At 48.7% G+C, this 18,879-nt stretch overlaps 1 protein-coding gene and 1 pseudogene across 4 annotated transcripts; both read right to left on the reverse strand.

Annotated features, from left to right (window-relative positions):
* The window catches only part of LOC113745700 (kelch-like protein 22), a 9,457-nt pseudogene extending 7,653 nt beyond the window's left edge, over positions 1-1,804 (reverse strand).
* On the reverse strand, positions 935-11,547 carry klhl22 (kelch-like family member 22). Of its 4 annotated transcripts, none has more exons than XM_027278085.1 (8): positions 11,392-11,547; positions 6,220-6,467; positions 4,881-5,046; positions 4,487-4,810; positions 3,996-4,402; positions 2,604-2,796; positions 2,300-2,533; positions 935-2,232 (listed from the first exon to the last, which is right to left on the reverse strand). In XM_027278085.1, exons 2-8 carry the CDS (start codon positions 6,438-6,440, stop codon positions 1,897-1,899), a joined length of 1,881 nt encoding a protein of 626 aa, XP_027133886.1. In that variant the 5' UTR covers positions 6,441-6,467; positions 11,392-11,547; the 3' UTR covers positions 935-1,896. The 4 variants fall into 4 exon arrangements, with proteins under 4 accessions (XP_027133886.1, XP_027133885.1, XP_010741462.2 ...); XM_027278084.1 differs by having other exon boundaries at positions 6,220-6,549; XM_010743160.3 differs by lacking the exon at positions 11,392-11,547 and having other exon boundaries at positions 4,499-4,810; positions 6,220-6,761.
* Positions 11,548-18,879: the final 7,332 nt, after the last annotated feature.

An 18,879-nucleotide genomic window follows, 5' to 3' on the forward strand; every position in this document is an offset into this window, starting at 1 on the left:
TGATGAAGACCCTGCTCATCTTTATCAAGCTGATCAACATGCTGTGTCGGCTGCACTCATATTTGTCAGTTTTTCAATGTGCAGACTCTTGAACTTGGATTGAACTTGGAAAAGCATCCTCAGTGGCCACACAAGCTGCAGTAAGTGTTTCTGTCTAAGTGCTCCTGCCTAACAGTTAGGTGCCATTTATCCCTGCAGGGCACCGTCACTTGCCGCAACAGAGGATAAACTGAATTGCCGATAATGTGCATTCCTTCTGGGATCAGGGCCTGCGGATCTTCTTCCAGTAGCTGTGCAACATCTGTGTTGCGAAATGCTCTGGCGTTACGCCACCTGTCACAGAACCTGGTGAGAATGACAGAACAGGAGAGTTTCCTGTTCTAATAAGCTGTGGTGTGGTTTTACAATGGGGATGTGACATCCATCAACAGCACAGACTGTGAGTTTGAAACTGTGACTGAGATGTGCACAGTGCTTCCCCTGTACGCCACGGAAATGTGACGGGGACAGATGTGATGGTGATGTGTTGACGCTGTAGATTTTGAGATGCTCTTTCTGTCAACCATCTTTATGAGTCCCGAGTCCACAGACAGGCGAGCACTTGTTAGACACTGGTACTGTTCATGGAGAACAGTGTGGTCTCAAAGTCCAAGTTAACACAGAGGAGCAAATTATCAAACTAAAAATATCAGATAAGATATTCTTTGACCTTAAAATACTTTAAACAAGTCTGAACCCATCTGGCTTCTTGATAGTAAATGGTAAATGAGCTGTGTTAATATAGTCTTTTAGCACTTTAACACATCACATTCATGGCAAACACTGCCACGCAAGGTGCCAGCTGCTCATCAGACTGACTTTAGAAGTCAGTGACACTGTGCAAAGTGACAACATCCTCAACTGAATGTGATATTTCTGGAGCCAACCTATAATAATAATAATAATAATAATAATAATTTAAACAAATAAAAACATGGCAACATACAGCAGCACCGGCACCAAACTAACTGTGACGTCAGGATGTTACCGCGGAAACAAGGCACAATGTTTGAACTCAACAACTTTATCGTTACTCAGTAGTTTGGACGAGAACTCGGATGAAAAATGATTTTTTTAATTCACAGAAATGAAGTTTAGATCAATTAAAAGATGCTGAACGCCGGGAGTCCGTTCACACCTGGTATCAACACGAGATCGCCACTCAGACGTGATTTCATGTGCGTGAAGCTGCAGTTCCTCTAACGTCCACTTGAGGCTGGCTCCAGAAGTGAGTCAGTGTCCATAAGTCCCCATGTCCAAATGTCCAACTTCACAGCAGAAACATGTTTTTCTTTCACGATGTGAGTTAGATGAGAACTGACGTTAAATCTGAAGCAGCTTAGCTTAGCATAAAGACTGGAAACAAGGGGAACAGCTAGCCTTTGTATCTGTGGCTCCTCTGTGAAATCTGCAGCAGTTTATGAAATAAAACATTTTATTGATGCAGACGTGATCGCGGAGCGCTGAGCTGAGCTGAGCTCGTTATCGGATCACACTCGGTCCTCGTCCTGCAGTCACAGTCTGTTTATGAGTTCAAGAGTTTGTTAATGAACTTCTGGATTTTCAGAATAACGAGCTGAAGAAGTCGTGAACCCGCGGTGGCAACGAGACCAGCTCAGAAAGTCTCTTAAATCATTTGGGCCTTCTTGTTACACGTCGGATTCTTTTGGTTTGATCTCTGCAAACTGAAGTGACGCACGTTGATACCAGGTGTGACAGAGGACTCCACGTTCAGCTCCAGTGACGAGACGTGATGATCGAACATGATGTCTGAGAACTCGGAGTCCTGAATGACACTTCGGTTCAGAGGCACTCGGCGTGGTCGGCGTGCATCCTCACCGTACCTAAAAAAGTGCGTCAGTCCTCGCTCGACTCCTCCGAGTTGTCCACGTCTGTCTGCGACGCCTTGCCGCGCTGCTCCCAGCTCCTCGCCTCGGCGATGGCGGCGGTGGGCATGAGGGCGACGCAGGCCGCCAGCCCGGAGACACGCACCTTGAACTCTGACTCGTTCTCCCATTCGTCCGCGTCGGCGTCGTACACGTGGACGTACTTCATCCGGTCGCTTTTGTCGTGAGAGCGTCCGCCCAGGACGTAGATGCGACTGTCCAGGACGGCGATGCCGGGTTCTCCGTGTCCGGCGGGGAGCGGCGTCACTAGAGACCAAGAGTTGGCCTCAGGGTGGAAACACGCCACCTGCAGGGGGAGAGAGGTGTCAGGAAGTCTGAACCCTCATTCAAAGTGTGTCAGCTGCAGCTGGTACCTTCAGGACGTCTCGCCGATACCCGTCCTGGTCGTTGCTTCCACCGATCACATAAATGCGTCCGTTAACGGCAGCCATGCCATGCCACGCCCGCCCCACCGGCCCCTCAGCGCACACCGTCCAGCTATTGGCCGCCGGGTCAAAACAGTAAGTCTCTTTGAGGTACACGGATCGTCTGCGGCCACATGTGATGTACATCTTCCCATCAAGCACTGCTCCGGCGTGGGCGTACACCTGGAGGGAAGGTCAGACGAGTGTGAGCGTGCAGCACCATCGTGTGGACGGCGGCTGTATTACACCTCACCTCTCTCCTCAGGGGCGACACGAACTCCCAGGTGTTGCTGTGCGGGTCGTAGCGCTCCACTGCGTCCAGCTCGTTGCTGTAGTCCCGCCCCGCGATGGCGTAAATGTGGCCGCCCAGCACGCACACGCAGTGGTCGGCGTGCTGCTGCTGCAGAGGCTGGATGGCACACCAGCGGTTATGACGAGGGTCGTACCTGCAGAGAGGAGGAAACTAAAGAGTTCAGTCACAGAGATGATCCTTTATTTCCTGAATGTTTCATCACAGACGAGTTATTCTGTGTTCAGGACTTCAACGTGTCTCCAAGTTTAAAAAGAATCATTTACTTTTGTCCCCTGAACCCTCGAGAAGCTGGAACCAAAGAATAATTTGTAACTCAGATTAAAAGAAATAAAACTAAAAGAACTCGATGTGAAATGAAGCCACAACCTGCAGTTCCTCTAACGTCCACCTGAGTCTGGCTCCAGAAGTGAGTCAGTCTCCATAAGTCCCCATGTCCAAATGTCCAACTTCACAGCAGAAATAAACATGTTTACAGCCTGGTACAAAAAACAGTTTTGGTCTCTGTAGCTAATTTCCCCGTTCATGACAACTGTACTGAGGGTGAATTTATATACAACTCACCTGTTCACATTATATATACGTCTCCGTGACGTCCCTGCAGACCGTCTAAAACCTGGACGTAGTCTCTGTGACGTCCCCGCAGACTGTCTAAAACCTGGACGTAGTCTCCGCGACGTCCCCGCAGACTGTCTAAAACCTGGACGTAGTCTCCGCGACGTCCCCGCAGACTGTCTAAAACCTGGACGTAGTCTCCGCGACGTCCCCGCAGACTGTCTAAAACCTGGACGTAGTCTCCGTGACGTCCCCGCAGACTGTCTAAAACCTGGACGTAGTCTCCGTGACGTCCCCGCAGACTGTCTAAAACCTGGACGTAGTCTCCGTGACGTCCCAGCAGACTGTCTAAAACCTGGACGTAGTCTCCGTGACGTCCCAGCAGACTGTCTAAAACCTGGACGTAGTCTCCGTGAACTCACCTGTTCACAATATATTAAGGCTTATTAATTAAAGTTATGCAGGATTAAGAGCGTGGACGCTTTGACTGAGACTCTGAGGTGGAAGCAGCTGGACTAACTGAAACCTGTGTGTGACGCTCTATTCATTATTTATTCTGTCACTGACTAAGTCCCGACGGTCCCCAGCACATAAACATCGAGGTTAAACGAGGTCACTTCCTGTGATGCAGACTCCGGCTGGTCAGCATGTGCTGCAGGCGGATCTACGACCTCAGCAGGTTGTCTTTAAAACCCTGCGGTCAGCGTTACAGATTTTTGTCATGTGTGATGTCTCCTCGAGCACCTGGACGCCGAGGACAGCGAGCTAAACTGAACTCACCTCCAGCATCGCGTCTCTGCACGAAACCCGTTGGTGTTCTTGTCCCCTCCGATGAGATACACAAAGTTATTGAGCACGGCGATGCCCTGGTTGGACATCCGGGGGGTGTGAGCCGCCGTCAGGGTCCTCCACTCCCCCCAGCTCGGGTGGAACACGTGAAACAAATGCTCTCCCTCCATGACGGACCTGGAGAACATCCCCCCAAAGCCTAATATACAGTGGAAGGTGGAGCGCGGCTGGGTGAGAGGACTCTGCAGGACGGGCTGCCAGAGCTCCTGCTCGTGGTAGCGCAGGGCGGCCGACACCGAGTCCTTCAGCGGACACTGGTCCAGTCGGCCGAACAGCCGCTGCAACACGTGTTTCTCAATCAGGCAGAAGCGAACGGCGTCGAGCATCTTCAGGTTCTCCTTCAGGTCAAAAAGAAGAAAAGATTCAGGCATGTGGAATCAGAAACAGATGTGACGGAGCCGGAGTACAGAATGCGGACGCACCTGGGCACTGACCTGCAAGTACACCTGGTCAGTCTCCACCTGCTCGGGGCTGTAGTGGTAGTGAAGAGCCGCCTCGTACACCTCGTTCTCGCTGTTCACCTGAAGCTCGTCGCTGCTCAGCACCCTGAACACTTCGTCCGGCGGCAGCTGTCGGTACACGTCGGTCCGAGACATGGTCTGGATGTTCCTGAGGACGTAGCAGTGGATCCTGGCGTTGAGCTGCTGCAGCCCGTACACGTCGGCGAGGCGATGCAGCTCTAAGATGTTGCTCTCGTCCAGCCAGGAGAAGAGGAAGTCGCAGCAGAAGTTGATGACGATCTCGAGCTGGGAAAACAGAAACAAGTCAGCTGAAAGACGACAAAGTGACGACACGACGCAGCAAACCTCGGCTCACCTGTACGAGCGTGGCGGCTATCAGGACTTCCTGCACGCACTCCAGGTCCAGCTCGATCTCGGCCGTGTAGATGTAGTCCAGGATCTTCTTCATGGCCATGTACGACACTCCGTGAATCGTGATCTCCTTCTGCTGCGTCTCCCGAAGACCTCCAGCAAACATTCCCCTGGAGAGCAGGGACACATTCTCTGATTTACAGAGTTTCCTGACGGACAGTGAAGTAAACTGTAGCTGCTGTTAGCTCAGTCTGTTAGCCGGACTGTGAGCTCAGAGCCCCGGGGGAGTGTCAGTGTTTGCACCACTGGCGTTTTGGACCACCGGGAAGAAGAAGAGGAGGTCTACAAGAACTGGTGTTGTGCCAGAACAGGAGCTGGGCACGTTAGCCAGCTAAAACCACAATATGACAACATGTTTCAGGTGCTTAGCAGTGATGTTAGCTTTGACTTTGGACTCTGTAGTTTGATGTTATCGGACTCTATTCTGAAGCTAACGTTAGCTCGTGTTGCACACTGTCCGTTAGCAAAGGCTCAGCAGCTTCTATGGACATAATGGCAGAGGAGAAGAGAGTGAAGAGGACGCTGACGGAGGAAGCTAAGAAGAGAAAAGAGTGACTGATCAAGCAGCCGCTGCATGGTAATGTAAACCGTAGCTGCTGCTAGCTAATGCTAGTAAGTACAGTTAGCTGGGAGCTCAGAGCAGGAGCCTTTAATACACCAGTGTCATGCCAGAACCGGAGCTGGAAGAGCTGGCAATGCAACCAGGCTCAGCAATGTAATGGCAGAGGCTAAACTAAACAAGAGGAAACCAAGAAGAGGAAAGAGTGACTGATCAAGTAGCCGCAGATGCACCAGTGTCGTGCCAGAACAGGAGCTGGGCAAAGTGGGCTCAGCAGCTTCTATGGACGTAATGGCAGAGGAGAAGAGAGTGAAGAGGACGCTGACGGAGGAAGCTAAGAAGAGAAAAGGAGAGAGTGAGCTGTGTCGATGTTAATGCATTACCTACTTTTAGCGTTGTAATGGGATTACATGGCTGCAGAGAGTACAGCTCTGGTTAAACAGTGTGACGTCAGAAAAAATGTATGAAATGTGACACACACACACACACACACACAGACACACACACACACAGTGAAACACACACACATACACACACACACACACACACACACACACACACACACACACACACACCTAAAATGGGCCGATCACAAGACAATGACGACGAGCTGCGGGGGTGGAGGCGGTGATGGTGCAAAAGAGGAGAGGCTGAACTCTGACACACCTGTGTGTGTGTGTGTGTGTGTGTGTGTGTGTGTGTGTGTGGAACAGTGATTAATTACCTGAAATAATCACATGAGGCCGCCAGCAGGATGCGGTGCGCCGGGATGGCTCGACCCTCCACCCGCAGCACCACGTCGAACAGCACGCCCCCCTGTCGGAGGGCCAGCAGGCCGTCCAGCAGGCTCCTGAAGTGGGCTGGACTCCTGTAGGTGTGCCGGCCCGAGCGAGCCGAGTCGGCCGGACTCAGCAGTCCATCCTCGGCCTGGTGCTCCGGCTTCATGTCGCTGGCATCGCAACGTCTCTGAAGCTTCAGATGAATTTTAAATATGAAATATGAAATATGAATACACAGGCACGAGGCGCCGCCTTAGCTCTGCTTAGCACGCGACCTGCGAACAACAAACACGTTTCAAACGATAAAAAACTAAACCGACAGCGCGTGAACCTGCTCGTGCCCGTTAACCTCCACCTGTCTGACCGTGAGCGCGCTGATCTCAGCTGATTTCAGCTGATCTCAGCTGATTCCAGCTGATTTCTTCTGATTTCTCAGCTGATCTTTGACGCTCCGATCAAAACAAGTCTGTTTACTTTTTTTTTTGTTTTGCTGCTATCAGCTGGAGGAGGAGCGACGACGCGATTGGTCCGTGCAGCCTGCATCGTCCCGCCCACTTCAGGAGAGCGAGCCAATCAGAGCGTCAGACTGATACAATAATAAAGGTGTTTATAGTTTGTAAAAATCAGTTTTTTAAAATTGGTTTTATTTAAACTCCAGTGTCTGATTTGTTTTCGATTTATTAAATTAATATTTAGTCAAACGTGTTCAGACACTGTGAGTCTGTCTGCTGGACACAAGAGGGCGCTGCTGCCTCGTTAAAGAGGTTTTTATTCCAGGACACCTGAGGTCACTTCACACATACACACAGATAAGATTATGAAAATATTAAAGTCAGATATTTACAAAACAGACTCGCCGTCCTCGTGCTGAGGACGAGAGGAGCGAGCGGGTCGGGGTGTAGTTCTGCAGGAGGTCAGAGGTCAGAGGTCATGTGAAGCTGCATCAGTGACGGAGTTACATGGATTTATCTGTAATGCCGGAACAGATGAAAAACTGCAGAGACGTGACATTTACAGAGAGAGTCAGACTCTTCACCTGAGTGGAGCGAGCTGTGATGGAGCCGTCCACAGGTGGAGCTGAAGTAAAGTTTCCACTTTTATGCAAACAGCCTGTTTGATCCATGGAAACAGGCTGTTTGCATTTTTAGATAACTTTCCTCCTCCACTTTGCTGTAGGACATTATTTTGCTTTATTGCATGTTTCAATACTAATTAAGACAAGACAAGATTTAATGAGCTCTGTTATTATTAAAAGAGTCAAAGGTCAAAGGTCAGGAGTTCAGAAAGTGTTCAGCAGCCTCCGATGTCTTATGCTGTATTATTTATTGAATTAGAGACACTCTCAAAGTTCATCAGAAGTGCCTGAGTCGGTCTCACATTCTGCCCAACTCATCCTGGTGGATCGACTTTAAACCCCAAGATAACACCACAAATACTACACGCCCAGAATGAGTCACAGAGAATGTCTTTACCCATGGAGGTGTTATTGTCAGCATGTTCTAGTCTGGAGACACAGATGTCTGTTTACGCAGATTGGACCGTCAACAACAAGCTATCTATTATGTCTATGAAGGCAGCAACAGGTCTCTGTGACCCTGGACACCACAGTGTTGAGATAGACTGGCACCTACTGTTCCCAACCAAAGACAAACAACTGATACTGCTGAGGACCTCGAGGCCCACACGGGACCTCAAGGCCCACACGGGACCTCGTGGAACCTCAGGAGAGGAAACTCCAGAACAATTAGAGCTGTTAATTTATTTAATTGTATTTTATTGTCATTTTTATTTTGACTTTGAAAACTAAATGAAATTTCTCCTCGTTGGTTGAAATGATTCAATGTGACATGATATGCATTAAACATACACGTCACGTTTCCAGCCCTCGTAAGGTCCCTGAAGCTTTGGACGGTTTCTCCTTCTGCTATTTCTTCGTCTGTCTTTATCAGAAGTTTGTTCAAACAGGAGATATGCAGCATGTCATTGTTTTTAAATAATACATTCATGTAACATAAATAAGGAGAATCTAAAATATATTTTTATCAGTCCTGCCGGCTGCTTGTCGCATTAATCGTCAATATTTGGTCTCCGTCTGATCAAACGTTTCCACGTTGATTTTCCACAGTTTGATAAGAGCACGAGCTGCCAGATAGATTTCCTGAGGCGGCCCGTCATGATGCTCCTTTATATAAATATATATATATATGTATATAAAAAATGAGGCTTTCATATTGCTTCGCTTTTACAATCTCATTCATCTTCTGTCGAGGTTTCAATTTGCATATATCATTTCCTTGACATGACGAGTGGAGATTTTTCCACTCGCAGAAACACGGCTGGAATAATCCATCACTTGATTTATTTTCCAGTCTAATATACGTTGCGGAGGGTGGATGGTGGTGGATGGTGGTGGTGGGGGTGTGGACTGACGGAGGAAAGCTCCCCTGGCTTTTTGTCTTGGGTGCAGAAATGCCCTTTTCAAATAGCAATAACTTTTTTTCCCTCTGACACATCGGCTGTTTCTGTCGTGTGGCTGCAGCTCGCTGATGTACGGCACATGGAAGACCTGAAACTGTTAACGGAGAATAATCGATTAACTATCAGAACTCTAAACTATGACAGAAAGTATGACTCAGCAGTCCCAGACGGGACAAAACATGATTTATATCAGGGGGAGGTCACGCAGGACACAATGTTTACAGCACAAGAGATGACTCAACCCCGCAGACTGTCCAAAACCTGGACGTAGTCTCCGTGACGTCTCCGCAGACTGTCTAAAACCTGGACGTAGTCTCCGTGACGTCCCCGCGACGTCTAAAACCTGGACTGTCTCCGTGACGCTAAACCTGGAGAGTCTCCGTGACGTCTCCGCAGACTGGTCTAAAACCTGGACGTAGCTCTGTGATGTCCGCAGATGTCCAAAACCTGGACGTAGTCTGCCGTGACGTCCTGGCAGACTGTCTAAAACCTGGACGTAGTCTCCGTGACTGTCTAAAACTGGACGTATCTCTGTGGACGTCCTCGCAGACTGCTAAAACCTGGACGTAGTCTCCGTGACTGTCTAAAACCTGGGACTTAGTCTCCGTGACGTCCCCGCAGACTGTCTAAAACCTGGACCGTAGTCTCCGTGACGTCCCCGCAGACGGTCTAAAAACCGGGACGTAGTCTCTGTGACTGTCTAAAAACTGGACGTAGTCTCGTGTCCTCGCAGACTGTCTAAAACCTGACGTAGTCTCCGTGACGTCCCCGCAGACTGTCTAAAACCTGGACGTATCTCGTGGACTGTCTAAAACCTGGACGTAGTCTCCGTGACGCCTCACAGACGTCGAAAACCTGGACGTAGTCTCCGTGACGTCCCCGAGACTGGCTAAAACCTAGTAGTCCCCGTGACGTCCTCAGCAGACTGTCTAAAACCTGGACGTAGTCTCCTGTGACTGTCTAAAACCTGGACGTAGTCTCCGTGACGTCCCCACAGACTGTCTAGAACCTGGACGTAGTCTCCGTACGTCCACGCAGACTTCTAAAACTGGACGTAGTCTCTGTGACGTCCTCGCACTGTCTAAAACCTGGACAGGAGTCTCCGTGACTGTCTAAAACCTGGACGTAGTCTCGCTGTGACGTCCCCTGCAGACTGTCTAAAACCTGGACGTAGTCTCCTCGTGACGTCCCCGCAGACTGTCTAAAACCTGGACGTAGTCCCGCGCGTCCCCCGCAGACGTCCTAAAACTGACTAGTCTCTGTACGTCCCGCAGACTGTCTAAAACCTGGACGTAGTCCCGTGACGTCCCCGCAACTGTCTGAAAAACCTGGACGTAGTCGTCTGTGACTTGTCTAAAACCTGGGACGTAGTCTCCGTGACGTCCCGCAGACTGTCTAAACCCTGGACGGATCTCCGTGACGTCTCCGCGACGTCTAAAACCTGGACGTAGTCTCGTGACGTCCCCGCAGACTGTCTAAAACCTGGACGTAGTCTCCGTGACTTCTAAAACCTGACGTATCTCCGTGACGTCCCACAGACTGTCAAACCTGGATCGTAGTCTGCCGTGACTCCCGCAGACGGGTCTAAACCTGGACGTAGTCCCTCTGTGACGTCCTCGTAGACTGCTAAAAACCGACGTAGCTCCGTGACTGTCTAAAACCTGGACGTAGTCTCTGTGACGTCCTCAAAACCTGGACGTAGCCTGGACGTAGTCTCCGTGACTGTCTAAAACCTGGACGTAGTCTCCGTGACGTCCCCGCAGACTGTCTAAAACCTGGACATAGTCTCCGTGACTGTCACAGACTGTCTAAAACCTGGACGTAGTCTCCGTGACTGTCACAGACTGTCTAAAACCTGGACGTAGTCTCCGTGACGTCTCCGCAGACTGTCTAAAACCTGGACGTAGTCTACGTGACGTCTCCGCAGACTGTCCAAAACCTGGACGTAGTCTCTGTGACTGTCTAAAACCTGGACGTAGTCTCCGTGACGTCCTCGCAGACTGTCTAATACCTGGACGTAGTCTCCATGACGTCCCCGCAGACTGTCTAAAACCTGGACGTAGTCTCCGTGACGTCCCCGCAGACTGTCTAAAACCTGGACGTAGTCTCCGTGACTGTCTAAAACCTGGATGTAGTCTCCGTGATGTCCACGCAGACTGTCTAAGACCTGGACGTCTTTGGCTGCATGAGCCACTAATTAACGGCACAGTACATCGATATATTCTGTTTCTTTATCTTATTTCTATGTCGTCAGCTCGTGCTCGTATTTTAAAGATTTTCGGACGTCATCTAACCTGCAAACAGTTTTTATGGATCTGAACATGTCTGAGGTTTAATTCATCATCCAGAATCAAACACAGGAAGCATATTGATCACGTGGCTTCATTTTCCCGTTAACTCAGATCCATATGCATCGTGTGCAGGCAGCTCCTCATCGAGGAAATGAGCGTCTGCATCACAGACCCCTTCAAGAGCCGAGCTCAAGTGATCCTTGACACCATCACTGCAACACAGTCCCATAAATCCCCCGAGGCTTTAAATAACCCGGGCCAAGAACAAATGCCACGGTGCCTCTGGTACTCCTGGATGACAAACAGCCCCCATCAGCTGCACAGATCACATCTGACACAGAGACTCACCCGGTGCTCTTCTGCTTCAATGACTTCTGGGAGCAGTGTGTACTGTGAGCATTCGTCACGTCAGCTTCTTGTTGGTTTGCCTGTCTCCTGTTTGGCCACACTAACTCTCATGTCAGTTCAGACTCTGCCTCTGCATTACCTGCTGACTTCATCCACCTCCACACTCACCTGCTCCTCATCAGCTAATCAGCCCCTCAGTATATATACCGGTCCAGTTCTCTCAGTTCTTTGCCAGGTTGTCTAGTGTGTTTCTCTAGCGATCCAGCGAACTATCATCCTGATTCTGTTCGTGTTTTGGACCTTTCCTTTTGCCTGCTCCTACTGGATTTGTTTGCTATGTGGGTTACTACCTGGTTTGACCTCAGCTGGTGATGATGTTGTGACTTGTGACAGCATTAGAGAAAGAAACACGGTTCATGGACTGAGTGAGAATTATCACCATGTTTGTAGTTTCCTCTTAACTTTGCGGAGTTTAAATCAGAGTTTGTGGACTACAGTCCATGAGTTCATCATGTTTTAACCACAAAGGTGGAGCTGAATGAAGCCTGGCTGCTCAAACAAGCCACCTGTGACAACACCCACCTGTCAGTCAAAGCGTCCACGCTCTTAACCCTGCATAACTTTAAGCCTTAATATAATGTGAACAGGTGAGTTGTATATAAATTCACCCTCAGTACAGTTGTCATGAACGGGGAAATTAGCTACAGAGACCAAAACTGTTTTTTGTACCAGGCTGTAAACATGTTTATTTCTGCTGTGAAGTTGGACATTTGGACATGGGGACTTATGGAGACTGACTCACTTCTGGAGCCAGCCTCAAGTGGACGTTAGAGGAACTGCAGCGGCTACTAGCTTCGTGTTTAGCGTTGTTGTTATTGTGGCAGGTGGAAGTGACGTAAAAACAGAATTTGTTAGTTTAGGTGCTGTTACCTTTGGCAAGAGCTAGGCTAGCTGTTTCCCTTTGTTTCCAGTCTTTGTGCTAAGCTAACCAGCAGCGAGCTTGGTGTCGACTCAGCAGGAGTAAGAGAAAATGAAAAAGTCGATCTACAGAAGAATAAAGAGTCTGTGTGAAACTTTTGCACCACACGTTGATACAGAAGTCAATAATTTATCGTGAAATGTTGATTCTCTAACAAACGCCGTGGAGCCTCCGTCAGGACATCACACGTGATGATCGCAGGTACACTGAGTTCCTCAGACTCTCGTCGTGATGTCAGGGTGGTTTCTGTCGTTCTTGGACCTTCCTGGAGGTCACAGCGATGAGGTCCAGGTTTTTAACCATTATTGCACGAGTAGAACATTCCAGTAGTGGCTAAAAGGAACAGCTGACAAAAGAATGCAAACAAAGCAGAGCTGCATTTGTAGAATTAAACGTCTTCAACGTGAGCAACAAACAGACCTGGAATAAAGAGACGTGAAGTGTCTGCGACCTTCAGCTTACGTGTGTGTGTGTGTGTGGTGTGTGTGTGTGTGTGTGTGTTGTGTGTGTGTGTGTGTGTGTGTGTGTGTGTGTGTGTGTGTGTGTGTGTGTGTGTGTGTTTACCGTCAGAGAAAAGGACGAACACTGCAGCCTAGGACATACAGCTGATTCAGTTGTGGGACACAGAGCCGCCCGCCCAAAATCTAAGATGGTTCCATTGACATACCATCTTCGGCATGACAACGGAGACTTGCAAGGTGGGCACAACGTTACCACTGTAAAAATTTTACCGTAATAATTACAGTAACATTTTCTAATATTATTAAAAAGGTGATGACAGTAAAAGACCGTACAAATATATTTAAATATTGTGTTTTACTTAAAATTACAGTCTCTAATATAAAATACCACTTTATTCTGTATACATTCCCTTAAAATGATAATAATAATAATAATAATAATAATAAAGGTCATACATTTTTTACAGTGCAGGGCAGGTATGAAGGTTTTCTTTGAGTGTACAGTCAGGTGTGTGTTAGTGTATTGAATGCATGCTGGACCGTATCACACAGCCTCCCTGCTCTGTGATTCAGAAGTTAAATGGACTGAAGTGACGGAGGAGTTGCAGCCCTGCCGAGCAACAATCAATTCCCCATCCGGACCTCGACAACAACTCCCAGCAGCAGCAGCAGCAGCAGCAGCTGATGATGAGGTTTCATCCCCTCCAATCAGAAGCAGTCTTTGGACTGATCGGCCTCGGTGTGGAAAGTCCAGCGGCACACCGCAGCGGGAAGAAATGTAATCTGAGTCTGTTCAGCCAGCAGTCGGGATAATTACAGTTCCATGGGAAAATATTGAAATTTATTGTTTGACCATGATGGAAATTCCCAACTCGGCTGCAGTGGGCTGTGTCTGTTTGTCTCTCACTGGTCAGATCATTGGGGACAAACAAACAGTATGTCCAGATCAGCTGCTGCTCATGTTGTAAGGAAATCCATTAGAGGTGATTAAAGGCTCGATGTTCACTGTGATAATGCTGCTGAGGAGCTGAACATCATCTTCATCATCATCATCATCATCATCATCATCATCATCATCATCATCATCATCATCTTCTTCATCTTCATCATCACAGAGAGAAACAGACGAACACAAAATGATTCTGAAGTGCAACAAGACCGAGACCAAGTTCTCCTTCTTGGTTGTCTTCTCCTTCCTCGTCTTCTCCTTCCTCGTCTCCTCCTTCGTCTCCTTCATCATCATCTTTCTCCTTCCTTGCCTTCTCCTCCTTCCTCATCTTCTCCTTCCTCATCTTCTCCTTCCTTGCCTTCTCCTCCTTCCTCGTCTCCTCCTTCCTCGTCTCCTTCTTCATCTTCTTTCTCCTCCTTCCCCGTCTCCTTCCTCGTCGTCTCCTTCTTTGTCTCCTTCTTCGTCGTCTCCTTCCTCGTCGTCTCCTTCCTCGCCGTCTCCTTCTTCGTCGTCTCCTTCTTCGTCTCCTTCGTCGTCTCCTCCTTCCTCATCTCCTTCGTCTCCTCCTTCCTCGTCGTCTCCTTCCTCGTCTTCTTCTTCCTCATCTCCTCCTTCTTCGTCTCCTCCTTCGTCGTCTCCTCCTTTGTCGTCTCCTCCTTTGTCGTCTCCTCCTTTGTCGTCTCCTTCCTCGTCTCCTCCTTTGTCGTCTCCTTCCTCGTCTTCTCCTTCCTCGTCTTCTCCTTCCTCGTCTCCTCCTTCCCCGTCTCCTTCCCCGTCTCCTTCCCCGTCTCCTTCCTCGTCTCCTTCCTCGTCTTCTCCTTCCTCGTCTTCTCCTTCCTCGTCTCCTCCTTCCTCGTCTCCTCCTTCCCCGTCTCCTTCCTCGTCTTCTCCTTCCTCGTCTCCTTCCTCGTCTTCTCCTTCCTCGTCGTCTCCTTCCCCGTCTCCTCTTTGTCTTCTCCTTCTTCTTCTCCTCCTCCTTCCTCGTCTCCTTCGTCTCCTCCTTCCTTGTCGTCTCCTTCCTCTACTTATTTTTCTCTTTCTTCTTGTTTTAATTATTTTCTTCGTTGCCAAGAATTAGACGAGAACATTTGCCCCGCCCTCATGTCTGTGGGGTCAACATGAACTGTAGCTTAGCACAGAGAGCTAACCTGTATCCATGTTGGTTACTAACTTTCTCCTCGCTAATTAAAAACTTAAAGGTCCAGTGTGTACGAAACGATTCTTACTGCAGCTGATTAAACGCTCCTGAAATTAGAGTTTTGAACGTTGTATCCTGAAGATAAATCCCCGTAAATCAGACGCACGGACCTTTAACCTTGTAGGGAGGCTCGTCACTTCCTCGCCCCCTCTCGTGCTCCACACTGGGGGAAGGAAGCTGGGAACTTTCTCCCCGACAGCTGCAGATCGTGGAGCTCTGACAGCAGCAGATCGTGGAGCTCTGATCGTGGAGCTCTGACAGCTGCAGATCGTGGAGCTCTGACAGCAGCAGATCGTGGAGCTCTGACAGCAGCAGATCGTGGAGCTCTGACAGCAGCAGAGCTCCGGCCTGCGTCACGTACACGCTTTGCCCACACGGCTGATGGAATCTCAGAGACGATGGAAATAGCTTCATGTCTTCTGTTTTTTTTACACTGACATCGAATGATTAATTCAAAGCGTGATCAGTATGCATCTTTGTCAGATTTCATAACACAGACATGTACAGTAACCGTGGTAACTGCCATCATCTCCAACACGGCACAGAGGCCAAGTGGATCAGATTTGAATTGGGGTGAAGCTAAGCGAGTGTCAGCTGGTCGAACTGAACCAGGCTCGCGTGGATCGATGTGAACTCGCCTTCCTGCAGTTTTCTCCTCTCGCTATCGGGCCGCGAGCTCTTTCAGGGTGTGACATCCACACGGTCTTACCAGCTGTGACAGTGTGCAAACTCTGAATCATACGCGAGGTAGAAAAGAAGGAGAGTGACGGGAGCCGAGCAGAATACTTATGTGGCTTTTACGGGGACATGCAGAACATTTATATGAATTAAAAGACGAGGGTCAGCAGGTCTAATGCACGCTGGATTGATTCTGCCTTTCGGTCCGCTAATGCAATTTTGTTTTAATAAACTCCAATTTCAGCCTCCTCCCCGCTGCTCGCCGCTCTTTAGCCTCCGTCCAATCAGTTTGTTCGTTTAATGTAATTCTTGAAGTGGCGTCTGCCAGAAGTGAAATGAGTTTTTTAGCTTTGTCTCATGTCAAAGCTCCAAAACTAGAACACAGTGTTTCTATTTTATTATCAGGGATGAATGTTGGACTACGTCCAGGTTTTAAACAGTCTGAGGGGACGTCACGAAGACTACGTCCAGGTTTTAGACAGTCTGCGGGGACGTCACAGAGACTACGTCCAGGTTTTAGACAGTCTGCGGGGACGTCACGGAGACTACGTCCAGGTTTTAGACGGTCTGCGGGGACGTCACGGAGACTACGTCCAGGTTTTAGACGGTCTGCGGGGACGTCACGGAGACTACGTCCAGGTTTTAGACGGTCTGCGGAGACGTCCAGGTTTTAGACGGTCTGCGGAGACATCCAGGTTTTAGACGGTCTGCGGAGACGTCCAGGTTTTAGACAGTCTGCGGGGACGTCACGGAGACTACGTCCAGGTTTTAGACAGTCTGTGACAGTCACGGAGACTACGTCCAGGTTTTAGACAGTCTGCGGGGACGTCACGGAGACTACGTCCAGGTTTTAGACAGTCTGTGACAGTCACGGAGACTACGTCCAGGTTTTAGACAGTCTGCGGGGACGTCACGGAGACTACGTCCAGGTTTTAGACAGTCTGTGACAGTCACGGAGACTACGTCCAGGTTTTAGACGGTCTGCGGGGACGTCACGGAGACTACGTCCAGGTTTTAGACAGTCTGTGACAGTCACGGAGACTACGTCCAGGTTTTAGACGGTCTGCGGGGACGTCACGGAGACTACGTCCAGGTTTTAGACAGTCTGTCTGTCATTGATACTTTTTTATTAATTTCATCTGATGAATCTAATCGGTGTTAGTTCATTAAATGGCTCCTGGTCGAGTGTCTCTGATACAATATTTAACATTTACTCTGAGTGGCACAGATTGGATCAAGTGTTGCAGAATCAATGACAGGATTAGTTTAATTATGTGTTGTCATGACGTGTTTGATCCTGAAACATGAAATTAAAATCTGAAGAAATTCGTCTCCGCTGCCACGTGTCACTTTGTGTTCTTCTGTTATGAGACATTAAAGAGTCCAGGAGGCGTTACGTAACAATAACTCACGTAATTGGATAGAAAATGATGATTACAGCGAGCGGTAAGGTGAGTTATAACACAGCCCGACACGTCTGTATGTAAATTTCACGTGTTTGTGTGGAAACGAGGTCAGGTGTGCGTGTTGGGGGATTACTGTATGTTTACAGCTCGACGATAAAAAGATTTACAGTGACTGATCTGAACCTTCATGCAGGGACGAGACTCTGAGCTTTTATAGCACTGGTCATATATGAGTCCGCATAAATCCCATATGTCAGGCGTGATAAGCATCCTTATGCATACATGTGCATGTTGAATGTAGGAACTAATTAATCAGGAGCTGTTCGACTGTTAGAACATTCTGTAACGAGGTGTGTGTGCAGTGCTTTGGCTTTCTTCTTTATGTGACAGAAACATGGAACATCTTCAGGAATACACAGACTCCATGTACGGCCAATAAAACATCCTGTCACCCTGACATTATTGTTTGAGGACAATCAGGTCCTAAATAGCTCGTAAAAGGACTGTGGACTTTATGAAACTGTAAAGATTCTTCTCTCAAATAAAAGCTAAAAGGCTTCAAGTGGCATGAGCTGCAACCGCTGACAGTGAAAAGAATCGATGTGACAGCAGAAGAGCTCAGTCGTGGATCATCAGCGGACCCGAGCTGGGCTGAATGACGCCAAACAACCCACCTGTCAATCAAAACTAGAACACAGTGTTTCTATTTTATTATCAGGGATGAATGTTGGAGTACGTCCAGGTTTTAGACAGTCTGCGGGGACGTCACGGAGACTACGTCCAGGTTTTAGACAGTCTGCGGGGACGTCCAGGTTTTAGACAGTCTGCGGGGACGTCAGCAAGACTACGTTCAGTGTTTAGACGTCTGCGGGACGTCACAGAGACTACGTCCAGTTTTAGACAGTCTGCGGGGACGTCATAGAGAAACGTCCAGGTTTTAGACAGTCTGCGGGGACGTCACAGAGAACTAAGTCCAGTTTAGACAGTCTGCGGGGACGTCACGAGACTCGTCCAGGTTTTAGACAGTCTGCGGGGATGTCACGAGAGACTACGTCCAGGTTTTAGACAGTCTGCGGGGACGCAAGAGACGTACGGCAAGTTTTAGACAGTCTGCGGGGACGTCAAGGAGACTACGTCCAGTTTTAGACAGTCGGTGGGGACGTCACGGAGACAGTCCGGGTTTTAGACAGTCTGCGGGGACGTCACGGAGACTACGTCCAGGTTTTAGACAGTCTGCGGGGACGTCACGGAGACTACGTCCAGGTTTTAGACAGTCTGCGGGGACGTCACGGAGACGTATATAATGTGAACACGGTGAGGTGGTATATAAATTCACCCTCAGTACAGTTGTCATGAACGGGGAAATTAGCTACAGAGACCAAAACTGTTTTTTGTACCAGGCTGTAAACATGTTTATTTCTGCTGTGAAGTTGGACATTTGGACATGGGGACTTATGGAGACTGACTCACTTCTGGAGCCTCAGGTGGACGTTTTGGACGTGTCGCCTCCTCTGACACATCACTGAGCGTTCACCACCTGCATTAGAACAATGGTTCTGTTGTTTTTTAAGCAGCTTTAATGACGTACCTGTGTTTTTTACAGCGTTATAAAAGTCTTGTTGCAAAATGTGTCACCTGCTCGACTCTTTCTTTCTCTGTGTAAGCTTTCTGTAAAACTCGAGTGAACAGAGCCACCAGAGCTTCTTTCTTTCTTTCTTTCTTTCTTTCTTTCTTTCTTTCTTTCTTTCTTTCTTTCTTTTTATTTGGCTGGCTGCTCTTAAAATCTATTTCGAAGCCTCGCTGCACAGCCGAGGACA

The sequence above is a fragment of the Larimichthys crocea genome, chromosome III (assembly GCF_000972845.2).
Source record: "Larimichthys crocea isolate SSNF chromosome III, L_crocea_2.0, whole genome shotgun sequence".
Lineage (NCBI taxonomy): Eukaryota > Metazoa > Chordata > Actinopteri > Sciaenidae > Larimichthys > Larimichthys crocea.

Coding starts and splice junctions, on each gene's coding strand:
- klhl22 (XM_027278085.1), bottom strand. CDS start 6,440: ATGAAGCCGGAGCACCAGGCCGAGGATGGACTGCTGAGTCCGGCCGAC. Junction 2,797..3,995: donor GCAGAGACGCGATGCTGGAG/GTGAGTTCAGTT, acceptor TCCTCTCTGCAG/GTACGACCCTCGTCATAACC. Junction 2,534..2,603: donor TGTCGCCCCTGAGGAGAGAG/GTGAGGTGTAAT, acceptor CCTTCCCTCCAG/GTGTACGCCCACGCCGGAGC.